The 21,461-nt window shown below is 38.4% G+C and overlaps 1 protein-coding gene across 1 annotated transcript; it reads left to right on the top strand.

Moving 5' to 3' along the window:
- Window positions 1-141: 141 nt before the first annotated feature.
- PGM2 (phosphoglucomutase 2) lies at window positions 142-20,053 on the top strand. The gene is made up of 14 exons (XM_039699016.1): window positions 142-245; window positions 4,605-4,772; window positions 6,475-6,581; window positions 6,939-7,023; window positions 8,206-8,289; window positions 8,854-9,047; window positions 10,145-10,334; window positions 11,008-11,105; window positions 13,872-14,052; window positions 14,171-14,264; window positions 15,375-15,504; window positions 17,958-18,147; window positions 18,754-18,887; window positions 19,651-20,053. The coding sequence occupies exons 1-14, from the start codon at window positions 174-176 to the stop codon at window positions 19,751-19,753; spliced, it is 1,830 nt and encodes a 609-aa protein (XP_039554950.1). The 5' UTR covers window positions 142-173; the 3' UTR covers window positions 19,754-20,053.
- Window positions 20,054-21,461: the final 1,408 nt, after the last annotated feature.

Here is a 21,461-nt window from a genome sequence, read left to right as displayed (position 1 = left end):
GCCCCGGGAAAATAAATTATTAAACCCCGCTCTAAGCGAGGGCCCCGAGCCAGCCGCGGCGGGCAGGACGGAGGCGGGGCCGCCCTGTCCGGCCGTGCCCTCGGCCCTGGCCCCGGCCCTGACCCCGGCCCGGGCAGGCGGGCGGGGCGGAGGTGGGACNCGGGGCCGGCGGGATGGCAGCGGGGGGCTCCGCGGGGGACGGCGCGCTGCGCCGCGCGGCCGAGCAGTGGCTGCTCTGGGATAAGGTGAGGGCCGGCGGTGCCGCCAGGCGCAGGCTGGGCGGGGGGCCACGGGGGCGCAGGGTCAGGAGGGGCGGCTGGCGCCCGGCTGTTGCATTGTACCGGTTCGGGGTGCGGTAAAAGCACCTCTCTGCTCCTTCGGCTCTGCTTTCAGGGCTCTCTGACAGAGGGGCGCTCCCCCTCCACCCCTCCCTCCATCCCCTCCCGCCCCGCGGCGGGGCTGGCGCAGGTGGGGTTGCGGGGCCCCCCGGCTCCGGCACCTGCCGCTCAGAATCATCCCGGCCGCTCTGTCAGTCTGGCTTTCGGCTGTACTGAATGCCTTTTCCAAAAGGGCCTGTATTGTTCCGGACCGCTTCAGTCGCAGGGCAGTTGGTAGACTTAAATTATTAAAGAGTAGCATACATTGCCGTGTTACCTGCCTCTCAGTGTTGAAAACCTCCTGGTACCTTCAAATTCTTGTTTACTAAAATATTGATCCCAAAAGACATGGGGGTTCCTTTCAAAAACACTTGGAAATGCAGAAGCTGTCAGTCCTGCATTTTTCAGGTGTTATTTCCCTTTCTGTTCACACCTATCTTTGGTTTTGACAGCACTATAGAAGTAAAATCTTCTGTTTCAGTTTTCCACATACCTAAAGAAATATCTTGCCATAGTGGTGTTCTGGAAATGGTCATGTAGTTGCTTGCTGCTGCAGGTCCCACTGAGATGCAGGCATCTGTTGGCACGTTTGGTTTGCATTTTTTATGTCCCTTTAAATATAATTTGTTTATTTGGCTGTATTAGAACACACTGGCCATTGCCCCCGTTCAGTCACTAATTGACTCCCCTGAGCTGAGTACTCAACGATGCTCTCTGAGCTTTGTGCAGCACACATACCTGTTTGATGAGGCATCTTCTGCTTATTTCAAAAATATTGGTGGAAACATATAATAATTCTCTTTTTTAGTATTCTTTCCAGGTTCTAAAGGATGTCATTAGAAGTTCCTAATGACGAGCTTCTGTGATTCTTCATTTAAATCAGTAAACTGTTTAACCGACCAGTTACCCAGTTCTGGTTTTATTCGTGATAGAGCAGTGCCAAACTATTCCTCTTTTCAGAAATGCTAATGCATCACGTCAAATGAGGATTTTGTGCCTTTTTTTCCTAGTTTAATTAAATTTGAAAAAATAGTTTGGTTTTAGAGCCTCTTATTTACATAACTTCGCTGACCAGCATTAGTTATATTCCTGTCTTCTGTGTAATAATTTGCTTTTCAACTGGTTATTCTGATTATTTTGTTAAACCCTCTGGAAATATAATGCAGTGTCCCTTATAACATCTTTACTTTTGGAATTTTAGCCCTCTGTTAGCACTTACATCTTTGATTCAGTAATAATTGACTAGTGTGCAATACCCATTGCTGATTGCTCAAAAATGATGAGGTGTTTTAATTTCTCGGGGAGCTGTTGCGTGTTTCTATTGAGCAACAGAAGAACAGGTGTAACCCTTGTCCATTTACTCTGATATAAAAAAAAGTTCGTTTTTGACATGCAGAGATGGGTTAATATTTAATTATGATCAGTGCCATGTTTCTTACAAAATAGTCGTCTGCAAGAGCAAGCCCTTATGGCTGATGGCAGTCCTGCTGACCTAACTGGAAGTTTCTACCTACATGACAATTGCTGGGCTTGTTACCAGGTTGTTTTCATCACTCTTCATTACAGGAGTAACATATTTTTCATTCTTTCTATTATCAGTCATAGAATTGTGAATGGAAGGTAGCTTCTGGTTTTAGTAAAAATAAAATCTGTTTAGTCACAAGTTTTTCCTCTCCTGTAAAACCTTGTGGGGAGTCCTCTACTGAGGATAACTCTTTGGGCCTTCCTGTAGTGTAGATTAAAGTAAATAACTCGAGTGTTACCAGGTGATGTGCAAGCTAATTGCACTAGTGGTTATTATCTTGGTATTAAATCATCTGCCACTGTATTCACAGAAAATGGTACTCCTATATTCATATCTGGTTTAATTTGAGAGCAGAAAAAGCGTAACCTGAGAGAATCAATTAGAAAGGAAAAAGCCAGCATTTCATCCTTCTGATACAATTTGGGCCTTCTTTGGTAGAGACATTATGAAGAGTTTAAGCAGAAAAAAAAGCCAAAACCAAGATTAGTTTTTTACTTAGCTATGTACAATGGCATCATAATGTTCTCCACAAAAGAAAAAATAGGAAATTTCCTAGGAGAAAATAGCCGTAAACAATTATAACAGTAGTTCTGGAAAAATCCTTCTGCCTTGTTGAACAGACTTGGCCTGGCTTTTACCATTATTTGTGTGTGGGTGTGGGGTGGAGGCAGGCAGTGGGGAACTAAATTAATGCAACCAAGTTTTCTTTAGAAAATTATATGGACTGAAACTCTTAAGACTTGAGCAGCCAGCTGGACATGTACATTTAACCAGACTTAAAAAACTGGAGGATCCCTCTAGTTTCACAGTAGATACCAAACCTGGGAAGTTCCACTAACAACAAACAAAAAACTCCTTGGCTGTTAGAGCTGCAGGATGCTCCTGATGTCTTTCTGCATTGTCTGTCAAACACCTGTAGAAATGTGTGTGGTATCTACCTAAAAACATGCTCATTTCAGTACTAAGAGATGACTTGTGTGCACAAAGCTCACACAGAGAAATTAAAAGGTGATCAGGTAGTGTACAAAACTGGATGCAAGTGGTGTTATCTGGGCTTTACCTTTGAGACACAGGCCTGATGTTACAGCAAAAACTTGACGTCAACTTGTAAACAGCCTAAACTCAGTTATGCTGCCCTATATATTCTATAACAACATAGAATTATATTTATTCTTACAGAGTGTAATTACCCAATAATAATAGGTAATTGAGTCAAGCTGCCTGCAAGGAAGTGTCAGTTACAACATTCTTAGACTGGTAAATTGATAATTTTTGCACTGGAAATCAGTAATTCTGAGGTACCTAATTGTTTATTGTGCTCAAGAAGCTGGATTATTTTTTTTAATTCTTTATTTTATTCTTCATTATGCAGTTTGCTCATTAGCACTAAAGGCTCTTTAGCTTTTCCAGTATGTAATTAAACTATGTTGTTTGTCCCGTGGCAGTGGATGCACAGGTCAGTGGTTAGGACATCCTGACTCTGGTCTTCGTTTGATGTGCAAAATGTTCATACCTTTGTATGCAAACTTACTCACATGCCTATGCTCTGTGTCTTCGCAACATTTTCTGAAGCTGCAGAAGATACGTGGTTTTACATTTAATTTTTTTACCTTTTTTTTTTGCCTAGAATGATATGCTTTCCCTTGCTGTAAGCATGCCTAGGTCATCCAGGAAATAGTAAAGTCTGTGGCTCTTATGAGTTCATTTAATTGCCTAGAAATCAAAGTTTGTGTCCCTTTGGAAATGAGAATCTTTGTACTCCAGAGTAAAGTGTGTGTACTCATGCAGTGAGTAACCTGCTGCCTCTCAGATAATCTTGTTGTCAGGAATCTGCCACCTGCCGTCTGTCCTCTTGGCTCCTAAGTTCTCAAGAAATCAAATGCTGAACTTCACAAGTCTCATGTTATAACGTTAAGAAGTTGAGGCATGCAGGACTTTGCTAATTCCCTAAGTCTGGAAACAAAAAGAGTAATTAACAATAGAGAATCTGTGGAAACAACATATCAAGAAAAGCAGTGAAAGTTAGAAACCTCTCACTGTTCTCAAGGTCCGACACGGCCTTTTTGTTGCCACTCTCAAGTAATTTTATTTAAGAATTTGGCTGTAGTTTCTAGGCTTTCATCCTGGGGTTATGTTTATTTTTACAAGCATTACCTGCAGACATGTTGGAAATTATCTTCTTCCCAGTCTGCCTAGTTTTGCTGCTACCTCTGATGCTACCCAGTCTTGGGACAAGGTTATGATTTAATTTGTTTTAAACTCTACATATAGTGCTATATAAATAAAAAATATTTCTTTAATAATTAGCTTACCTTGCTTTCTTAAATGTTTAGTGTAGTTCTTGTGTTGTGATGAGGAAAAATTCTCTGAACTGTGAACGTGCTGCTTTTTGTTTGTTTTGTTTTTAAACATAGAAAACATTAAAATAGACATCTAGGAAGTCTTTTTAACATCCCAATTTGTGGGAGATACATATATACATACACACACTGCTGTCCAGGTGGCGTGTTCACTTAAGGAGATAAATCTAAAGTAAATAATACTTGAGGTTTTGCTGATCTAAAATTAAGACAGCATGAGTTCTGGTGTTCTTGAAGTTGTGTGCCATGTTTTGATACTGAAACCCAGAGATTGGGACAGAAAGTCACTTCTCTTGAAACGAACAAAACCTCATTTAGAACGTCTGAATTTTGTGTCAACAGAATCCAAAAACTTACGCAATCGTGAAACAATTGCTTGCGGAAGGAAATGCCGGAGAACTGCAGAAATACTTTGGCTCGAGGATGGAGTTTGGCACAGCAGGGCTCAGAGCTGCCATGGGAGCAGGGATTTCCCACATGAATGACTTGACTATTATCCAGACAACCCAGGTATTGTATCCAGCACTTTATCTCACTTAACTGGTTGTGTAAATGAATGGAAGAGCCTGATTTATGGCAAGGAAATGAGTATTCTATGGAAGTACAAGTTCTCTCCTATTCTTCCAGTTTTCAGAAGTAATTTAAATTATAATTATTAGCTGAGTGCTGGTCTCTGAAAACAAGCAGAGAGAAGCTGTTAAACCCTTAAAAGAAGTTACTTTCCATATTTGATTTACAATTCAATTTATACACAGCTGCTGTTAAGTTCAAGTGTAACACTTAGTGCCATTGTAACAGCTACAAAAAAACCCCAAAGGTAGCCAATATTTGGTTAAACTTTGTGTGTGTTAGACATGGTTTTACATGCAGTGAAGGTATGTATACATACATGGATCCTAAAGTAGATCTTCTTGGGGAGAAAACCCACAACCTTGAATAACTGCAGCCTGGAGTGATGATTTATCAGTGCTAAGAAGATGCCATTATTAAGAGTGAGATTTGAAAACTTGAAATGCTGGCCAGCTGTTTTCTTCCTCATGTGAGACCTATGACAGCTGAATAATTTCTCAAAACCTGCAATTCAAACTAATTGTGTTACCTTTTTGGAGTTGATTTTGATATTTTAAAAAGTACGTAAATGCTTCCAGGTATGCGATATTGATTTGAAGGTTTCTGATATTTCTTGGTATTTATTGGTTCTGGACTGAAGCTGAATCCCAGAGCAGTTCAGTGAGATGCTGTGTGTGCTCAGCTTCCTAAGACATCAACATCTTAGCAATTATCTTAATGTGATGGTAAATTAAACATCAAGATTGGGTTAATGAGGTTGTTGTTTATGTAATGTTTGTTGTTGTCTTAAGGGATTTTGCAGATACCTTGAGAAGAATTTCAGTGACCTGAAAAAGAGAGGAGTTGTGATTGGGTTTGATGCTCGAATGAGTATTCTATGGAAGTACAAGTTCTCTCCTATTCTTCCAGTTTTCAGAAGTAATTTAAATTATAATTATTAGCTGAGTGCTGGTCTCTGAAAACAAGCAGAGAGAAGCTGTTAAACCCTTAAAAGAAGTTACTTTCCATATTTGATTTACAATTCAATTTATACACAGCTGCTGTTAAGTTCAAGTGTAACACTTAGTGCCATTGCAACAGCTACAAAAAAACCCCAAAGGTAGCCAATATTTGGTTAAACTTTGTGTGTGTTAGACATGGTTTTACATGCAGTGAAGGTATGTATACATACATGGATCCTAAAGTAGATCTTCTCACGGAAAAACCCACAACCTTGAATAACTGCAGCCTGGAGTGGTGATTTATCAGTGCTAAAGAGATGCCATTATTAAGAGTGAGATTTGAAAACTTGAAATGCTGGCCAGCTGTTTTCTTCCTCATGTGAGACCTATGACAGCTGAATAATTTCTCAAAACCTGCAATTCAAACTAATTGTGTTACCTTTTTGGAGTTGATTTTGATATTTTAAAAAGTACGTAAATGCTTCCAGGTATGCGATATTGATTTGAAGGTTTCTGATATTTCTTGGTATTTATTGGTTCTGGACTGAAGCTGAATCCCAGAGCAGTTCAGTGAGATGCTATGTGTGTTCAGCTTCCTAAAACATCAACATCTTAGCAATTATCTTAATGTGATGGTAAATTAAACATCAAGATTGGGTTAATGAGGTTGTTGTTTATGTAATGTTTGTTGTTGTCTTAAGGGATTTTGCAGATACCTTGAGAAGAATTTCAGTGACCTGAAAAAGAGAGGAGTTGTGATTGGGTTTGATGCTCGTGCTCATCTTTCCAGTGGGGGTAGTAGCAAAAGGTACTTCTTAGGTTTTGTGTGTAGTATTTTTGTGATCACCTTGTGTGATCCATGATGGATTTATATCTACTTCAATTGTTTTTTCTTTCTGTAAAGTGAATTAATGTGTGGGATTTACAATATTCTTACATACTGGTAATGCCAGAGCAATTCTTTGAGTTGTGCTTTGTCTATTGGGAATAATGAGGGAACACATTTAAATTGGGTCTGTACAATAATTGAGATATATTGGTAAGTGATGGCGTTTTTGTTGGGATTTTGTAATTGCATTAGAGTAGGAGGGAAAGCTGTGAATTCTAGGAAACTAATAGGCAAGAAAATTAATATATTCCCATGGTATCTTTTCTTCCTGTTTAGGTTTGCAAGACTTGCTGCCAATACCTTTATCAGTCAGGGAGTTCCAGTTTATCTGTTCTCTGATATAATACCAACTCCTTTTGTGGTAGGTTTTTTCTTATATCTTTTTATCTGCTTTAAATGTACACAAATTCCATCAGATACCTTGCATTACTTAAATTAAGGATAACTACACAAACCAGTTCTTACTTTTTAAGCTCTTCCTGCAGGGAGTCTTGTACTTACTTAGCTATTTATAGTTTACAACATCCATAGGAAAAGAAGGGAAAATGTAGAATGTCAGCAGATTGCTGTGGAGTCTGAAGTCTGAAACATACATTTGGCTGGATTTTTTTTTTTTTTTAGGGAATGAGGGGCAAGGGCAAGCATTGAATCCAAAATACCAAGTTGTTGGAGTGCAGTGATGTTTTGCCAGAAGGGTTGTTGGATTGTGTCCACGATGCCCCCATCAGAACACCAGGTGTCTCCAGAGCAACACAGAAAAGCCCTGCTCTGGGCCCTTGTCCTAAAAGCAATCATTTCTCCCTGTACCAGTTGCTCCAGTGAGCAGTGCAAACAGAACACAGTAGTATAAAGACTTGCTACATAGCATTCTTATACCAATACAATTTTTTTTAGATTTAGGGTCAAATTCTTCATAGTGCAGCTTAAAGTGGTGTTGCAAGAACTGCAGTTGATTGCATTTCACTATTAAATAAAGACCCAGGAGTAAACACAAATTGGACCTGTGTTCATGAATAATGCTTCATTTTTAATTCACTCCATCTGTTTTGAGCTAATTTATGAGAGCTCTCTCCAAAACAATTATCTTCTGAACCCTGATGGAGTAGCTGCTTCCCCAGGCTGCTCCCAAAAGACAGTGTGGATGAGACTGCTTGAGCTGCAAGTTCTCTGCCCCGTGCTGACTTGTGTCATTACCCCAACAGACTTGGCACCCTCTAAGGCCTCATGTACCTCAAGTCATTCCACAGTAAGGAACACTGTTCACAATCTGGAATCCTTCTAGAAAAACACTAGAGATTCAGAAAGCATCTGGAACAACATTAATAGCATATAAAGGGAAAAATGCACGAGAAAAAACAAGGGCTAAAGTTGTGCCACAGGAGTCTGGTGGAGCAAGTACTATTGAGGTTCTGCTTTAGGGAGTGCCTGTGTAGGAATCACATCTTGACTTTCTTTTCATACTGTGAAGTATTATATATGCATAAGAAGAAATAATATATAATATGTGACACACTCTACTTTAAGTAAATTTCTCTTGTTACAGCCATACACAGTAACTCATCTGAAGCTTTGTGCTGGAATTATGGTTACTGCTTCCCATAATCCAAAACAAGACAATGGTTACAAGGTATTTTAATGTGTTCTATTTTCTGGCTCTTTTTTTCCATGTAGAGAAACTAAATGCAATTGATATAGTTCCTATCATGGTATAGACTAAATTAATTGCAAATCTCTCTATCTCTACTATGTATTTAAAGCTAGTATCATGTTAAACTAATAATATAATTAAAATCTTCACTCTAGAAAGCAGCATGCCATTGTAATCTGCTATCCACTGAAAAAAACCACAGCAGAATTGCCTGTGCACCACTCATTCAGTAGCTTGGTAGTCATGTACAGACTGTTTCCAAAATACAAAAATGGAATTTTTCTCAGTAAGTGATTGGACATTGTTTTGTGTTTCATTATGGATCCTGATATCTTTTGATAAGATTAAACTGGGGTTTTTAATAGAATAAAGATGGGATGTGAGAAGAAACACTGAGAAGATGAACAGAATACTTTGGACATACCTAAGCCTAATTTGCTGTAATACTCTAGTGAATTTACTGCACCTTAACCAACAAAAAACATCACAAAACTGTCTTACAAGATTAATGATCAAATACTCACTAATCTATTTTTTATTTAGGTTTACTGGGAAAACGGTGCTCAGATCATTTCCCCTCATGACAAAGGAATTTCTCAGGCTATTGAGGAGAACCAAGAACCATGGCCTCAGGCTTGGGATGACAAACTGATTGACAGCAGCCCACTGCTTCATGATCCATATGCCATGGTCAATAAGGAGTATTTCAAAGACATACAGAAACAGTGCTTTTACAGGTGACTGATGTTAATTCCTTTAAGAAAAAGGATATTCCATCTAGTATGTTAGCAGGGCAGCTTAAATTACAACTCACTTGATGGAAGTGAGTATGGTCACAATCCTGCCACGACCCAGTTCTGCCTGTGCCTTTTTGTCATCTTTTGGGGTTGCGCTGGAAGCTGTGTGGTGGTGTCATGAGCCAGTTTATAAAACTGTCCTGGCAGAAGTCTAACCCAGCAAAGTGAGCAAATTTCTGATGATAGCTCCCTGTATTTTCATGGCCATGCGTCATCCAAGGGTCACAGCAAGACTGGGGCTGCTGGAGGTGAGCTGGCATGAACAGCCCACCAGCCTTTAAACAAGATTCTCAGAGACAGTGAGGCAGGTTGTTAAGCCAGTTCTGGACAAGAAGACCTTGGCTCTGTCATTCCATCCTTGCTTTTGCTCCTGGTAGCCTTGAGTGCCTTACAACAGCCTACTCCTATCACATGCTCAGTAAAATCTTTACTCAGCAAAATGAAGTGGATGTTTCTCTTGGTGAACAGTTAGAATTGATTTATGTAGTAGATGAGTATCAACCTTTTAGATCTGCTTATTTAATGTAGAAATTTTGACCACCAGTAACCATGTTCTGACTCTTGCTAAAAACAGTCAGGAGTTACTAGAAAGCTGGGCCTATTACACTGCGTTTTCAGAATTGGAATTAAATGTCTCCCTAGGAGTTTGCATGATTTTAGGTATGCCCAACGCTTTTTACTTCCTTAAAATGAGTGCTCAAATTGGGCAGGCTGTATTCTCAGGTTTTGGGAGTGGTTTAAATGCTAGAGTTGGGGATGAAGAGTTTCTTTAGTCAGTTGTATTTGTTTTTCGCTTGACTTCTTTGGGATGTGTAGACTGTACTGTCTTTATTTCTCCAGTGATTTGCACATACTAGGATATTGGATGCCAAGAGTGACTCATATTGTTGAAAAATTAGGCTAAGCCAATTTTCAAGCCATTGCTTTTAAAATCTGATCTCCTTTAATTTATTATTTTAACAGTGACATAAAATACTGTTTCCAAACATAGTCAGGTCTTCTATGTCCAAGTTTACTGTTAACCTATTTTATTTCAGGAATATAAACAAGGAAACAAACCTGAAATTTGTTCATACTTCTGTGCATGGCGTAGGACATAAATTTGTGCAGTTGGCATTCAAGGCATTTGACCTTAGCCCTCCTTTTGCTGTTCCGGAGCAGAAAGATCCTGATCCAGACTTTCCCACAGTGAAGTATCCAAATCCTGAAGAAGGCAAAGGTGTTCTGGTAAATAGATTTAATTTTTTTTTTTAATAGTTGTGTTGTCTTTCAGTGTTTTCCTTTTTGCCAGAAGTCACAGCTGTAGGTATTGGTGGAATGTCAATTTTTAATCTGTTTCATAGCCTTACATTTAGTGAAGAGTTAGCTGGTATCCTTTCATTGACATAACCCTCTTTGAACCAGTCAGTAGGTAATTAGTAGTAATTAGCTATAACTTTCAGCTACTTTGTTCTGTGCTCTAGCAGAATGGGCAGGATCTGCACATGGGACAAAGTGATAGTTAATTTTAAAATATAAAATAGCAATAAAAATCTTCTCATTTGTTTTTTGAAGGCTTGTACTCATTTGTTCTGACACCAGGAGGGGGCAGGAGAAGTCCTGATAGGTGGTTAGAGTTTCTGCTACTATTTCTGTTACACGTCATTATTGAAGGATCCTATTAAATTTAGATAGCTTTTAAGTTGGACTACAGAAGTGGAATGATGGAGGTAAAGTTAAATGTCCTGACTATGTTCTTCTGCTGCTAGGCTAGAAGTTTTCGAGTTTTTTGAGAGAGACATAATGATTTCAGGTGTTTGAGATTCAATAAATTGGGAAAATTACTTAAAACCTATAAAGAAAGTGAAAATATTATTTGGGAATATTAACACTCATCTGGTCCTGCTTGCCACGTTTCCAGACATTGTCTTTTGCTTTGGCTGAAAAAGATGGGGCAAGAATCATTTTAGCAAATGATCCTGATGCTGATCGACTGGCAGTGGCAGAGAAACAAGAGAGGTATGGTAATAAAATAATGCAAACCATTGACATTTTTTACTCCCAAGGTTAGGCTCATTTGGAGAATTCTTTCTACTTGTGTTGCACAGGAAGAATAGTCACAGTAATAACTTTTTTAATTGAAAACACACAGAAATGTGAGAAGACTGTATGAAGCAGACCACAGTAGAGGCAGGATATGAAATAATGATCAATATTAGACAGTGTACAGAACCCTGAATAAATAGTTGACATTTGCTGTAGTTTAGGCATACACAGAAGCATGTGAATTGTTGTCATTGTGCTATACTTTTTCAAAGGTAGGTTTTCAGTTAGATTTTTTCACGTACGACTGATAAACATTTTTTCACTCTTGGTTTATTAAAAAGTAACTTGGATTCAGGAGAATATCTATAGCTCCCTGATAATCTCTTGTTCTTTAGTATGAGTATTTTCTTTGTCAAATCCTGTTCAACCAAACATTTTACTAATCATTAGATGATTTGTGCTTCTCTTGCTCAGTTTCCCACATCTTTACACAATGTTGTGTATTTGCATTTCACCTTAAAGTTTTTCACACTTTGGTACTTCTTGCTGTAGTCGTTTGTACTCTGCCCTTCAAGAGCCACCTATATGTGCATTATTTGTCTTGCATACCCAGTCAAATAAGGCAGAAACAAGTCACAACAGGCAGACTTGTTCAGTCAGGGGCTTACCATAAATTGTTCATATTTGTGAAATGTAACCTATAGTTCTGACTCAATGTAGGTGTCCCCTGATTTCATGCCTTCCAATATCCTGTACTTCTGAAATTGTTTACATTTCTGTATTGTGGTTTTGTCTGACCAATAAAAGAAAGCTGAAGTTCAAGCACTTGGTATCGTATCTACAGATACTGGTGGTTTGGTACTTCTTGGTGTAGTCGTTTGTACTCTCCCCTTCAAGAACCACCTACATGTGCATTATTTGTCTTTGCATACCCAGTCAAATAAGGCAGAAACAAGTCACAACAGGCAGACTTGTTCAGTCAGGGGCTTACCATAAATTGTTCATATTTGTGAAATGTAACCTATAGTTCTGACTCAATGTAGCTGTCCCCTGATTTCATGCCTTCCGATATCCTGTACTTCTACAATTGTTTACATTTCTGTATTGTGGTTTTGTCTGACCAATAAAAGAAAGCTGAAGTTCAAGCACTTGGTATCGTATCTACAGATACTGGTGTTTCTTCTTTATCTACCTTGATAAAGCAGAAACTCATCTGAGCAGTTATAAACTGTAAATCATCACTAAAAATAAGCTTCAAGGTTTTCAGCTTAGAGAGGAGCAGAAAAAAAATCTGCTGGGCCAGCATATATGAATTCCCTGTGCATGAGAGCCAGAAGAGGGATGTAAAATTACGGCAACAGTCTTTGGTACCCCAGGGATGATATGGGCATCTGCTAGATGTCCTCAGTGGTTGTGGATGAATTAAATAGTTGAATCTGTATCAGTTAGACAAATTTCAAAAGTCCAGTTAAAGGAGACAGTGCAAATACCCATTTTGCTCAACAGTTAACCAAAAAAGCTAGCTTTAAAAGTGGCAGTATTTTCTTTGGGGTTTTGGGGTGCTTTTAAATTCATTAGCCTTATAGCATGAACTAAGGAGGTTTCTCTGCCTTTGGAAGAAGAATGGTCTTTTGTGGACACTGCTGTATCTTGGACAGTGTTAGTTGGAAGGTTCTTATTTCAGTGGTCTGTGTCTGCCTCAGTTGGCAATTCAGCATTGACAAAAAGGTATAAAGAGTTTCAGATGATGCTAGTTATGATGGGTTAAAACAAGAAGGCAAAATCACTCATGCTTTTTGTCTGAAAACTTTGAGCTACCAGAAACTTGAAGAGGGGTGTTAGTTTATTGCATCCGTTACCAGTGAGAGCGTGGTGCTCTCATTCTGCTGTCTCTACGCTTGTTGTTTAGCCAGTCTTAGTTGTCTCCTAACTTCCAGTCCTGTGTCTTGTCAGACTTCTGCTGTAGCTTTTCATACACTAATCAAATAGTAATATAGGCTTCTACAGTATCTGTACTTCTTCTTTGACAGAACCTCCTGTAGAGCACACTCTCTCAGCACTCTTACACTAAGTTGCTGCTGTGCATTGCTTTGTGCCTGTTGGCATCAATAAATGCAGGAGACTGAGTCTGCTTCTCTTTGACAACAGGTACTGTTTCTGTAGGTCTTGGTTTTGTCAGTCTGGAAGTGTCTCTGTCCCCTTTTGTGACTGGGAATTTTTTTTGCAATTTTGACATTTGTCTTTCTTTTTTTCTTCATTTTTTCCTGTTCTAGCAACACATCAATATTAATCTTTTCTACTCATTTAAGATTTTTTTCCAATCTTCCCAATAACTAATTGATGTATTTGTGATTAAATTAAAAGCATTTGTCACTAGGTCAACTAAAAATACTGATCACTTGAGAACTGGTTTTTTGTGTCTCTTAGTCACTTGTCTTAGTCACTGAGTTTATCATTTGTATGCTGAACATTTTTGTTCTTAAAATATGTTTCATTTTTGCATAACTGCAAAAGCTTATGTGTATGATGGAGAAGAAAGGTAACAGTTTCAGAATACTTTGGGGGAGGAATTTTTTTGTTTGTTCATTATGAACACGTGATACCTTGCTACTATTACATGGAATTCCAAGGCAGTGATCTATTTGTTAATATTCATTTATAGAAGAACCAATAGATTCTATTTACCCTCCCATATTATCCTTTGATTTCATGTACTTTCTAATATTTTTTTGCCTGTAGTGGTGAATGGAAAGTGTTTTCTGGAAATGAACTAGGAGCTCTTTTAGGCTGGTGGATCTTCACTTGCTGGAAAAATAACAGTAGGGATACTCGTGCCATTAAAGATGTCTACATGTTATCCAGTACTGTTTCTTCCAAAATCCTGAGAGCAATTGCACTAAAGGAAGGTTTTCACTTTGAGGTAAGCAACATGTTACACATTATTCCATGTGCTTTTAGTATCTTTCCTACAAAGTGTCATATGTTCATAAAACATTGCTTTTCTTTTTAATGCCTTTGATTTCTCCTCACTGCTGTAGGAAACTCTGACAGGTTTCAAGTGGATGGGCAACCGTGCCAAACAGCTCATGGACCAAGGGAAAGCTGTTCTTTTTGCATTTGAGGAGGCTATAGGTAAGAGAAGAATGTTATGTTTTCATATCTTGCAAAATAGTCAAAATAGAACTATTGCAAAAAGTGACAGAATTGCAGAGAGTCACAGAAGGGGTGAGGTTGGAAGGGACTGTTGGACATTTTGTCCAATCTTCCTGCTCAAGCAGGGTGTCCTAGTGCATGTTACACAGGATTGGACCCAGATGGTTCTTTAATGTCTCCAGGGAAGGATATTCTACAATTTCTCTGGACAGCCTTTGCCAGTGCTCTGTTAGTGTCCCAGTAATGAAGTAAAATGTAAAAAACTAAAAATGGCAACAAGAGGGTGTCTTCAATGCAATGGGTGTATTTCCAGTGGGTTACAGATAATTATCTATTTGGCTAATTTATACTAGTTTTTAATACCTTTGTATCTCTGCTTAGCACAAAGTTTGTGAGCTAGAAGTGTATATCTACAGCATGGCTCTAGCATGGCTATGCAGATTTGTACTCCAAATTCTGCATAAAGTTCTTTTACCAAAAGGAAACAAATGCCTTTTTTTCAGACATGAACTTGAGCTTTTTTACCTGACAGATTTAAGCTCAGTGTAAATGAGAATAAAATAAAGTAAAAACTACCCCAAATTACATTTGGGAACTGGAAAGCCATGGTTGAAAGTCACAAATGAAAGTTATGAATTCATGAGGAGGAAATTGTAAAGCTCTAATGCTCTTTAAGTATCTCAATACGTGAAAACCAGAGAAAATGTGGCTAATTTCACACATAGTTATCAGTGTTACCTTACACCATTGAATAAGGTAATCACATGTGAGACAATGCTATACTTGCATTGTTCCTGCAGTGTGGCATTTCTTTCTAGAAAGCTCCTTAAGGACCTGGGAGCATGTAGCACTGATATGATGATGATGATGATATGATAAAACTCTGTCTTGAAATTCCATTGAATACCTTGCTTATTAAAATTAACAGTGATTAGAAGATAGCTTTTTTTTCTGCTATTGGTTTGACTCTAAAATGTCTGTACTATGGTAACGTGCATTTCTCCTTTGCAAGATGTTTGGCTAACCTTCCCTCCTCTTCCTATTTCCTATTAAAAATGTGTCTAATTATAACTAATGTTCCTTGTTTAGGGTATATGTGCTGTCCTGCTGTTCTGGATAAAGATGGTGTCAGTGCTGCTGTTATAACTGCAGAGATGGCCAGCTTTTTGGCAACCAGGAATTTATCTTTGTCTCAGCAGCTGAAAGCTGTCTATGATGAGTGAGTTCAATTTTAATTTTTTATTTTTCAGATTTTCTCAATTCCACATACTGGGGTTAATAGGGACTCAATGGCAACCTATAGTTTATAAAGAAATAAAATGTGAATTATTGTACTATTAAGACAGTTCTGTAATAGTAATCTTCAGAAAGTGTTCCTGCCTTGTGGACATGAATATATTTATGACTTTGTTTTGTGTTGTTTTGAGGTATTTTAAATATAATAATAACTACCTTACTAATTCTCTATTAGTAATGAGATCTTTGTGGTGCTTTTCTTCACTTGCCCAAAAGGTATTTTTTATTTTGGGAAGTTCTGTACTTGGGTCCTTTTACAGAAGCTTGGCCAGCTGTATTGCTGAGGTGTAGAGATTATAGTGCTTCTTGCTGCTTAAAAGAGCCAGACACTCAAAAATACTAATGGCTGAATGGGTCTAAGTAGCTCTGGCTTATTTATGCTCTACATAGAAGCCAGCTTCTGTTCTTGCAGGGCTACTTATGATTAAATTCATTCTAGTTGGCTCTAAAGTTAGGCTTTTTATTGTATTAATCTGTCTCCTTTTTTTGATAGATTATTGTTGTTGAGTTTTGGTTCTCCTTTTCTCTTTCTGCTCGTGATTAATGAGATTTGAGCTGATTATGCAGAAGGGCTGTGACTGGCCATTACTCTTGGCTGTATACAGCTGGGTATCCCTCTGAGGCACTGCTTTTCTTTTGTTCTTTTTTAATGGGTTCAAAGAAATCAATAGCAAAGATGAATATTGGATTTCATAAGGCAGGGAGTGATTTTTGTGGAGGTTTTGGGTTGTTTGTTTTAGAGGAGGGAGCAGCACAGGCTGTTTGATACTCTCCAGCTCTTCACGTCTCATACACACTAACAAGGGAGTGTGGAACCTGCAAGAGACTCATGGAAAACTCCAGCCTTTGTGCTGCTTGTTTTGCCAGTCCTGAGTTCTCATTTGTGTGCAGCACTAGCCATGCTTGTTTCATTGTCTCTTTAGGAAGGAATCAAGTGCCAAAGACTTGCTTACACTGCATAGATAAATTGTGTGATATAAAAGCGTGAAAGAGGAATTCATACCTCGAGCAGCAAATGCAGCATCTGATGTGAGAATTCACTTAAATGCTGGTAGCTGGAAGTGCATATTCAAGAATTGAATATTCAAGCTCTGGCTTGAGGTTTTTTTATTATTTTTTTAAATACTAATACAGTAAACACCTGCTTCAGGTTGACCTCAGTATATTTGACTGAGTAGAATTGTGCTGTGCCACAGTGCTGCTGTGTACATAGGCACTGAAGAGGACTCAGAGCTGCTTTAGCATAAAAGCAGACTGTAAGATGTCACTGCACATAGTCACTCTTTGTGGCAAAGCTACAGATAGAGGGAAGGATACAAATCTGACCTCTTGAACTGTTGTTTGATAATGAGCTGGAAGGAGGGTTCTTGGTTTTTTTTGGGAGGTTGTTTTGTATGTGTTTGATTTTTGTTTGTGGCTGATAATAGAATTGCAGTTTTCTACTTCTTAATACTTTACTTTTTTGTTAGATTTGCCTTGTGAGTTACAGCTGAAGCAGAAGAAACTCTATTTTGTGCTTTAGAAATGTAGAAGGGGAATCTGTCTCGTAGTAAATGCAGATCAGAAAAAGGACATGGTCCTAATAGGCTTACCACTTCTTTCAGATACAGGATAGGTTTTGTTAATTCCCTTAATGAATTCTTAAGACTAATTTAACTACTGTTAACCTTCAAGATATCCATTTAGGTCTAAACATGATCCTATTTAAGATTTAGATTTCTAGCTTGAACATCCTAGTACTAATGAAGTTTCTGCTCCTCAGATTTTCACTGCCGTCAGGGATATTTATCAAGTCTTGATCTGTAGCAAGAGCTCACTGGAACAACCAGCCCAGGCTTGTATGTTTCTCAACAATATGATATTTTGAAAAGTCAGTGTTACTGGGTCATTTGTCTTTGCATCACATTACCTGGCAGCAAACAGGTAGAGAGACAATGTTCAGAATAGTTTGGTTTAGTAAAAACATTTTAATGGGAGAGTAGAAGTGTGATTGGAAAAACCAGTCTGGAATTTGTTTTACTTAGAAAACGTCAGCTGAAATCCACTCAAAGAAGTTATTAGATGTAATCTCTTCCCTTCCTATGGTGGTTAGAGCACTTCAAGGCAATAATGGGATCCTTTTTTCTTCTGGTGTTGCTGTAAACTTTCTCGGTTTTCATCATTAAAATAAAATACATCTGCAGAGAAGTTTATCTGAAGTATGTAATATGGGATAATTAAGCTGCTTGGACCTTTTTAAAATTTTAAGGGCAAGAACTAATGCTTCAGTTGGGTGAGCGTGAATACAGTGTTGCTTTTTGGAAGGTTGTGTAATGTGTCTGGTGTACAACTCTTAGGACATTGCTTCCTGGATTCACTAATATTGCATCTTCACAGATACGGCTTCCATATTACCAAAGCTTCATATTTCATCTGCCATGATCCTAAAGTTATTCAACAGCTTTTTGACAACCTTAGAAATTTTGATGGAAAAAACACATACCCAAAATCTTGTGGTAGATTTAAAGTTTCTGGAATAAGGGATCTAACTACTGGATATGACAGCAGCCAGCCAGATCAAAAGGCTGTAAGTATCTTTCTAAATTACCTGTAAATCATATATGATGTATATACATAAAACATTCTGTGGAGAAACACAAAACATATTTACATGCTGAGTCATAAAATAACTTAGATTGGTGACGATTGTTATGCCTTGGTGAGAGGAAGTGAAGCCAAGGCAGTGTTGGGTTTTTTGTTAGGTTTTGTGGTGTTTTTCTCTCCAAGATGACAGTTTGTGCAGGGTAGTAAGAGCATCTTGCTGCCTTGCTACAGCAATCTGCATTGTTTTCTTGGGAGTGCAAGTTAAACTGTTTATTATGATATGGCTTTGGATTCTAAGTTTCTCCAAAATTTCCATTTCCTTTCCTCCTGGGAAATGCCATGACAGCTCAACTTCTATTAGCAGTACAAAATTGTCACGATTTGAAATGAGCTACCTAGCAGTGATGTAGTTCTGCCAGATTCCAGGCTGAGGGCAAGGCTGTCCTTGTGGTCTCAAGACCATAATGTTGAAGAAAACAGAACTAAACTATAATTTTAGCTGATGCTTTTGTCATACTATCTAACATCAAATCATGGGTTTATATATAGCCTCTTTCTATTTTTTTTTTAATATTCTTAATATTTCTAGATCCTTCCTACTAGTAAAAGCAGCCAAATGATAACATTCACTTTTGCTAATGGAGGAGTGGCCACAATGAGAACCAGTGGGACGGAACCAAAGATCAAATACTATTCTGAACTTTGTGCACCCCCTGGAAACAGGTATTGTCACTTACAGCAGTACAGTTGGTGTAACAGGGTCTCTGTGGCTTTTTGGTATTGTTTTAGAGAAACAAGAGCTCTTCATGGTCAAATAATATTACTAAAGTCATTTTATAGAATGTATTTGTATAAAGCTTCAACTCTGCAAAATTTGTTGACACATTCTTGTCACTGAAATTTCTTTGAACTTGGTTTTACATTCAGTGAAAATGTATCAGGAAAAGCATTCCACCTTAAATAAATGCAAATATTTTCACCCTTTTTTTTACATACAAAGTTGCTTTAAAAATATTTAATCAAATATAAAGTGTTCTAATATATTTCAGACCCTTTTATGTTTATCAATTATATCCTTAACCAGTAGCCTAGGAAATCATACAATTTAAAGATAACAATTAACTTATATAATGAAAGTAATATTTTTTCACAGATGAAAAGTCATCTAAGAACACTGCTACAGGTATAAAAATTACACTTCTAGTTACCTACATTTAGTAATAGAGGATCTTCTGAACTCAAATTGGCCATACTACTTTAGATTATGTTGTGGAGTTGTGTTTCTTCATAGTCTTCATGCATATCAGTTGAAAGTGAACATAACTGAATTGCCATAAGAAATCAAATGTATAGACTTCTAGCATTAATAGAAAATGTTTGCCTAAAGCAATGCAACAGATTTTAAAATTCCTCACACTAAAACTATATGTTTCAGCTTTTCCATTGTTTCACTGTTTTCTGTGTTTGTGTGATTTTTGTTTTCCAGTGATGTTGAACAGCTGAAGAAGGAACTAGATGAATTGGTCAACGCTCTTGAAAAACACTTCTTTCAACCAGAGAAAAACAAGCTGCAACGGAAGACTGAGTAAAATAGCAAAATTACTACCTTGATTGGCTTTTGCAGAATTAGAAGTGCATTATTTAAGAAGTTAAGGATTTTTAGGACCAAACATCTGAGAACTCTGACTATAAAGACTTCTGCTTTTAAGAGTTTTTTTGGGTACTCTTGGCTCTAGTATCTTATTTTGGAAGGAAAGTAGTACCTTTTCTCTTAATGGACCAAAAATCCCAATAAGTTGACGTAAAAGCTTTATGAACTAAAAGTTGACTGCAAATGTATTTCAATCAAAACTTGTTTTAATTAAATATAAGTAATATTATATCTGAAACAGACTGTTTTGTGGTGTCTTATTTGTTTTGTGTGCATATAATCTGATAACACTATGCAACTTTGTCTACGTTTAGATTTGCAAAGGAAGTTCTTCTGTTAACAGGAAGTATTTAAAGCCTGTGGTGAGACTTTGACCAACTTGGGGCAGATGATTCAGAAGTAGTGATCTTTCTTAGGGATTTTGGCCCAAAGAAACAAGAAAGTCACAGCAAATTTGTTCAATATCTGTTTGCTGTGGGACTATATATAATATTCCAGGCTAGGGATACAAATGTACTAAAATGTCTTTGAATACTATACAGCACCTTTTTTTGCCTCACTGAACTAAGTATAATTAGTTCAATGCATAGCCTAGTTTTGGAGCCTCTCACACTGTGCTGCCATGACTTGGTCATGTCTAATTTAGAGCAGAAGTTTCAATTTCATTGCCTACTCTTGTCTGTGCTGGCAAAGCCTGAGGGGGTTTTTTTCAGGTTGCCAGTTGACTTTAATATGGGGCTTTTCTGCATTTTCAGTATTTGCTTTGGATATCAGTGTAGCAGTAATAGTCACAACCACAGCTACATACTTCTTATAAATGCAAAACTTCTAAGCTTGATTATCCTCCCAGAATTTAAGTCTTCCATGCTTGTTATTTTCAGTGCAACTTGAAGATTGCAGCAGTTGTGCAGCTGGATACGGGGAGGCAGCCCTGGGAGAGGTGGAAGGAGAGGAAGTTTTACAGAGTCAGATGTACTGCAGGTCATGTGCAGGCCTGTGAGAGGCCTCAGAAATGAGTCTGGGGCTGCTTCAGGGATCTTTGGTAGTTTATGACACCTTCTAAGACATGACAGCAGCCTCTCAAGTCAACGTAGTTGAGTGAATTATGCTCCATCGGAAGGAATTAATACCTTCAAGCCTCCATGTGTGTGTCCCAGTACTTTTCTGCAGGGGAATTTTCATGCCTGAGCTGGTTATGTAAGGGGGGACATTGGCAGGATAAAAAGCACTATCCCACCACAAAGGATCTGCTTCTTACTGGCTTCCTCCTTGCTCGAAAGCACAGACAGAGGAAGTTTTCATGCCTGAGCCAGTTCTGTAAGGGGGGGACACTGGCAGGATAAAAAGCACTATCCCACCACAAAGGATCTGCTTCTTACTGGCTTCCTCCTTGCTCGAAAGCACAGACAGAGGAATGGCTCTTCAGGAGGCAGGCTGGGGCAGTGCCTTCAATTTGGGCATTGATGAGCTACACGCAGGGCTGGAGAAGCTTTGTGGGTCTGCACAAGCCTGCAGCCTTGGGCTCCAACAGGGGAGGTGATTCTCTCCCTCCACTGTGCTCTTGTGAAACCCCTCTGGGAGTACTGCATCCCACCACAAGAACGATGTGAAGCTGTTAAAGCATGTGCAGAGGAAGGTCATGAAAA

The sequence above is a fragment of the Passer montanus genome, unplaced genomic scaffold, assembly GCF_014805655.1.
Source record: "Passer montanus isolate IOZ18808 unplaced genomic scaffold, ASM1480565v1 scaffold13, whole genome shotgun sequence".
Taxonomy (NCBI): domain Eukaryota; kingdom Metazoa; phylum Chordata; class Aves; order Passeriformes; family Passeridae; genus Passer; species Passer montanus.
This window is presented reverse-complemented; position numbering and strand designations above follow the sequence as displayed.